The sequence below is a fragment of the Lepidochelys olivacea genome, assembly GCF_965140295.1.
Source record: "Lepidochelys olivacea isolate rLepOli2 genome assembly, chromosome: 1".
Classification (NCBI taxonomy): domain Eukaryota; kingdom Metazoa; phylum Chordata; order Testudines; family Cheloniidae; genus Lepidochelys; species Lepidochelys olivacea.
The window spans coordinates 1789908-1795907 of record NC_140411.1 but is presented as its reverse complement, the minus strand read 5'-3'; the positions used below and the strand labels follow the sequence as shown (position 1 = coordinate 1795907).

Sequence of the window (6000 nt, the reverse complement as noted above, 5' to 3'; positions counted from 1 at the left end):
CACAGGCTTATTGTTGTCCCATTAAGTCAAAAATAACACGGACAAAAGAACAAAAGAATAGCCAGGCTGGGTCAGACCAAGGGTCTGTCTAGCCTAGTATCCTGTCTGCGGATAGTGGCCAATGGAAGCTTCTTCAGAGGGAATGAACAGAACAGGTAATCATCAAGTGATCCATTCTGTGTTGTCCAGTCTCAGCTTCTGTCAGTCAGATATATGGGGACACCCAGTGTGTGGGGTCGAGTTCCTGAACATCTTGCTAATAGCCTGTCGAGGTTCCTCCCCTACTCTGAACTCTAGGGTACAGATGTGGGGACCTGCATGAAAAACCTCCTAAGCTTATCTTTAGCAGCTTAGGTCAAAACTTCCCCAAGGTACAAAATATTCCACCCGTCGTCCTTGGATTGGCCGCTACCACCACCAAACTAATACTGGTTACTGGGGAAGAGCTGTTTGGACGCGTCTTTCCCCCCAAACTACTTCCCAAAACCTTGCACCCCACTTCCTGGACAAGGTTTGGTAAAAAGCCTCATCAATTTGCCTAGGTGACTACAGACCCAGACCCTTGGATCTTAAGAACAATGAACAATCCTCCCAACACTTGCACCCCCCCTTTCCTGGGAAATGTTGGATAAAAAGCCTCACCAATTTGCATAGGTGACCACAGACCCAAACCCTTGGATCTGAGAACAATGAAAAAGCATTCAGTTTCTTACAAGAAGACTTTTAATAAAAAAGAAGTAAATAGAAATAAAGAAATCCCCCCTGTAAAATCAGGATGGTAGATATCTTACAGGGTAATTAGATTCAAAAACATAGAGAACCCCTCTAGGCAAAACCTTAAGTTACAAAAAAGATACACAGACAAAAATAGTTATTCTATTCAGCACAATTCTTTTCTCAGCCATTTAAGAAAATCATAATCTAACACATGCCTAGCTAGATTACTTACTAAAAGTTCTAGGACTCCATTCCTGGTCTATCCCCGGCAGAAACCAGCATTTAGACAGCACACAGACCCTTTGTTTCTCTCCCTCCTCCCAGCTTTTGAAAATATCTTGTCTCCTCATTGGTCATTTTGGTCAGGTGCCAGCGAGGTTACCTTTAGCTTCTTAACCCTTTACAGGTGAGAGGAGCTTTCCTCTGGCCAGGAGGGATTTCAAAAGGGGTTTACCCTTCCCTTTATATTTATGACATAGCCATTGATGGGCCTATCCTCCAGGAACTTATCTAGTTCTTTTTTTGAACCCTGTTATAGTTTTGGCCTTTTACAGCATCCCCTTGCAATGAAAATAGAGTATTCTTATTTTTCTGGTTTTCATCCATTTCCATGCAGGGAATGGAGATGTATTTAAGTAACGAGGACTAGGAGCACTGTGATGGAATTAAGACAAGGAAAATTTAAGCTAAATGGCAGGAAGAGTTTCCTGACAGTGAGACCTGTAGGCTGTGAAATTGACTTCTTGGGGAACAAAATGGTGGAAGCTCAATCAACTGAGTTATTGAAAACTTATTGGATGCATACAATGGAACAGGACTATTCTATTTTCTACCCAAGATCCGTAAACTTGGAAATCCTGGATGCCCCATCATCTCAGGCATTTGCACCCTGACAGCAAGATTGTCTGGCTATGTAGACTCCCTCCTCAGGCCCTACACTACCAGCACTCCCAGCTATCTTCGAGACATCACCAACTTCCTAAGGAAACAACAATCCATTGGTGATCTTCCTGAAAACACCATCCTGGCCACTATGGATGTAGAAGCCCTCTACACCAACATTCCGCACAAAGATGGACTACAAGCCGTCAGGAACAGTATCCCCGATAATGTCACGGCAAACCTGGTGGCTGAACTTTGTGACTTTGTCCTCACCCACAACTATTTCACATTTGGGGACAATGTATACCTTCAAGTCAGCGGCACTGCTATGGGTACTCATATGGCCCCACAGTATGCCAACATTTTTTATGGCTGACTTAGAACAACGCTTCCTCAGCTCTTGTCCCCTAATGCCCCTACTCTACTTGCGCTACTTTGATGACATCTTCATCATCTGGACCCATGAAAAAGAAGCTCTTGAGGAATTCCACCATGATTTCAACAATTTCCATTCCAACATCAACCTCAGCCTGGTCCAGTCCACACAAGCAGTCCATTTCCTGGACACTACTGTGCTAATAAGCAATGGTCACATAAACACCACCCTATACTGGAAACCTACTGACTGCTATGCTTACCTACATGCCTCCATCTTCCATCCAGGACACACCACATGATCCACTGTGTTCATCCAAGCTCTAAGATACAACTGCATTTGCTCCAATCCCTCAATCAGAGACAAACACCTACAAGATCTCTATCAAGCATTCTTAAAACTACAATAACCACCTGCTGAAGTGAAAAAACAGATTGACAGAGCCAGAAGAGTACCCAGAAGTTACCTACCACAGGACAGGCCCAACAAAGAAAATAACAGAATGCCACTAGCTGTCGCCTTCAGCCCCCAACTAAACCCTCTCCAACGCATCATCAAAGATATACAACCTATCCTCAGAAATGATCCCTCACTCTCACAGGGGAGACAGGCCAGTCCTTGCTTACAGACAGCCCCACAACCTGAAGCAAATACTCTCCAGCAACCACACACCACACAACAAAAACACTAACGCAGGAACTTATCCTTGCAACAAAGCCCGATGCCAACTCTGTCCACATATTTATTCAAGTGACACCATCATAGGACCAAATCACATTAGCCACACCATAAGGGGCTCATTCACCTGCACATCTACTAATGTGATATATGCCATCATGTGCCAGCAATGCCCCTCTGCCATGTACATTGGCCAAACTGGACAGTCTCTATGCAAAAGAATCAATGGACCCAAATCTGACATCAGGAATCATAACATTCAAAAACCAGTAGGAGAACACTTCAACCTCTCTGGCCACTCAGTAAAAGACTTAAGGGTGGCAATTCTGCAACAGAAAAGCTTCAAAAACAGACTCCACAGAGAAATTGCTGAGCTTGAATTAATATGCAAACTAGATACCGTTAACTTGGGTTTGAATAGAGACTGGGAGTGGCTGGGTCATTACACATATTGAATCTATTTCCCCACGTTAACTATCCTCACACCTTCTTGTCAACTGTCTAAATGGGCCATCTTGATTATCACTACAAAAGTTTTTTTTTCTCCTGCTGATAATAGCTCATCTTAATTAATTAGCTTCTTACCGTTTGTATGGCAACTTCCACCTTCTCTCTGTGTGTATATATATCTTCTTACTGTATATTCCATTCTATGCATCCGATGAAGTGAGCTGTAGCCCACCAAAGCTTATGCTCTATTACATCGGTTAGTCTCTAAGGTGCCACAAGTCCTCCTGTTCTTTAAACATACAAGTTTTATGAAAATATAACAGAGGAAACAAGTGTGCACTTGGACAGGTGGGGAATGCTACCTCTTCATAGATAACAAGGCGAGAAAGGACAACTGTGAACATCTATCTGACCTCCTGTATAAGACAGGCCATAGAAATTCCCTGAGCTAATTCCTACTGGAACCCCGCACACACACCACAAAGGAGAGAGAGAGCACTGATGACACCATCATCTAGCCATAGTGTCTAAGAGCCAGCACCTGAAGGCCTTTTCCATTTTTTTTCAAAATGAACAAGCAGCTGCACTGAGATGCAGCACGATCTAGGGGCTAGTGTATGGGACTGGAAACCAAAGCTCTATTCCTGGCTCTTTCACTGACCTGAGAACTTTGGCAAGTCCTCTCTCTGTGCCTCTGTTTCTGCTCCCATCTCGTATATGTCTTTGCTATTTAAACAGCAAGCTCTTCAGGTCAGGGACTGGACAGTTCCCTAGCACAATGTGGTCCCAGTCTCAGGTGGGGTTTCTAGCCATTTCAGCAGTACAAAAATAAGTCAGCTTGTAAAGAAAAGACAGCCACCATTGTTTCAAAAACAGTGGCACAAAAGTTACAGCCCACTCTGATGAGAGACTCACTAACCAGCTCTGAATCTGAACTTCTCTGACTAGTCCCCTTCTCCTGAGGCTTCCGGGGTTTTAATCTTGTTTTCTTCTGCTGGGGCTGCCTGTTGCTAAAAGGCTGCACCTGTGTCTCCAACGAGGTTTGGCTAATCTAGCTCATACATTCGTTAGTAGCCCAATACCCATCCTAGTTGGTTTTTTTCACACAGGTTTATGCATTTGCCTATTTGTCCTTTCCTTTCCCTAGTTTTCTGGGATGGATCAAAAGGGAGAGACAGAATGCTGCACTGATTAACAAAGGACAAAGGAAAAAGATTCAGAGTGTACTACTTCCCATAACGCTTCATTGTTCTCACAGAAAGCCAGAAGAGGAAAGGGAATCAAATGTCAAAGGTGAGAAACAAATAAACCAAAACACCTCAGGCTCCTGAGGAGATAGACCGTGCTGCCACAACCTCTGACTCCAGTGATTCTGTGTAAGTTGCTGTCCTGGGACTGGAGCTGGTATTTGGAACAGAGGAAATTCATCCAATATTCAGTAGCTCACTTGCACGCTGTTTCCCAAGAATTGAATCAGCCCTCATGGGTTCTTTGCTGCCTGTTTAGAGGGTAAAAGCTCTCCCAGCCTAGGTAGGAGAAGAACAGCACATCATGTCGTGTCTGAACACCAGCACCCGCTCCCACCCTGCCGTCTTCCTCCTGGTCGGCATCCCTGGACTTCTGGAGGCCCAGTTCTGGATCGCCTTCCCTTTCTGCATCATGTATGTCATTGCCGTGCTGGGAAATGTCATTGTTCTCTGCATTATAAAGACTGAGCCAAGCCTGCATAAGCCCATGTACCTCTTCTTGGCCATACTGGCCATCACCGACTTGGTCCTGTCCACATCCACCTTGCCCAAAATGCTGAGCATCTTCTGGCTGGACTCCAGGGAGATTGGGTTCCATGCCTGTCTCATTCAGATGTTCTTCGTCCACACCTTCTCATCAGTGGAGTCGGGCGTATTCATGGCCATGGCCTTGGATCTCTATGTGGCCATCTGCTGCCCCCTCCGGCACTCCAGCATCCTGTCTGTCCGAGCCATAGTGACAAGGGGGTGCCTGGTGCTGGCACGTGGGGTCCTTCTGGTGAGCCCCTTCTCCCTCCTTGTCCACAGGCTGCCCTTCTGCCAGCTCTGCCTCATCTCCCACTCATACTGCGAACACATGGCCGTGGTGAAGCTAGTGTGTGGGGACGCTACAGTCAGTGTCATTTATGGACTATTTGTGGCTTTTATGGTGGTGGGATTGACTTGTTTATCATCTTCCTGTCCTATGCTATGATCCTCCTAGCTGTGCTCATACTCCCATCCACTGATGCCGGTCTCAAGGCCTTCAGAACCTGTGCATCTCACTTGTGTGTCATCCTTGCATTTTACATCCCTGGCCTCTTCACGTTCCTCACCCACCGCTTTGGCCACAATGCCCCCCACCATGTCCACGTCCTGGTGTCCAATCTCTACTTGCTGGTGCCCCCCATGTTAAACCCTATTGTGTATGGGGTGCAAACTAAACAGATCTGGGAGAGGGTGCTCCGTAACTTCCAGCAGAAAGGAATGTGAGCAGTGTGTGCCTGTCTAATTTAATCTAGGAATATAAAACATTCATCACCATGGCCTCTGACCCATTCACTCATAGAGGTATGTGATCATAGAAGTGTCACCACGGACTCCATGGGGGCTCCACCTTCCCTTCCTGACCCAGGAAGGCACCTCTTCCTTTCCCTTCCTGACCAAGGAAAGAACCTCTTCTCTCAGCTCCCATGATACCCCCTGCTTGGGTGCTGGCTGGCTCATTGGTGGGGATCTCTGTCACCCATCACTCTCAATGGTTTATATCAGCTTTTAGCTATGGTTTGTTGTACAACAAAAATAACGTGAATAAATTACCTGGCCACAGGTGGGTCCCAAAATACTGTGTCTAGTAAATATACCCTGAAGTTCAAGGCTCAAGTAGAAACT

The 6000-nt window shown here is 45.7% G+C and overlaps 1 protein-coding gene across 1 annotated transcript; it reads left to right on the top strand.

Annotated features, from left to right (window-relative positions):
- Positions 1 to 4654: 4654 nt before the first annotated feature.
- Positions 4655 to 5601, top strand: LOC311514431 (olfactory receptor 52R1-like; the record flags this gene model as incomplete). The annotated part of the gene is given in 2 exon segments (XM_084616982.1): positions 4655 to 5285; positions 5288 to 5601. Coding segments are annotated over 2 exon segments (945 nt in total).
- Between the last annotated feature and the right edge of the window lie 399 nt (positions 5602 to 6000).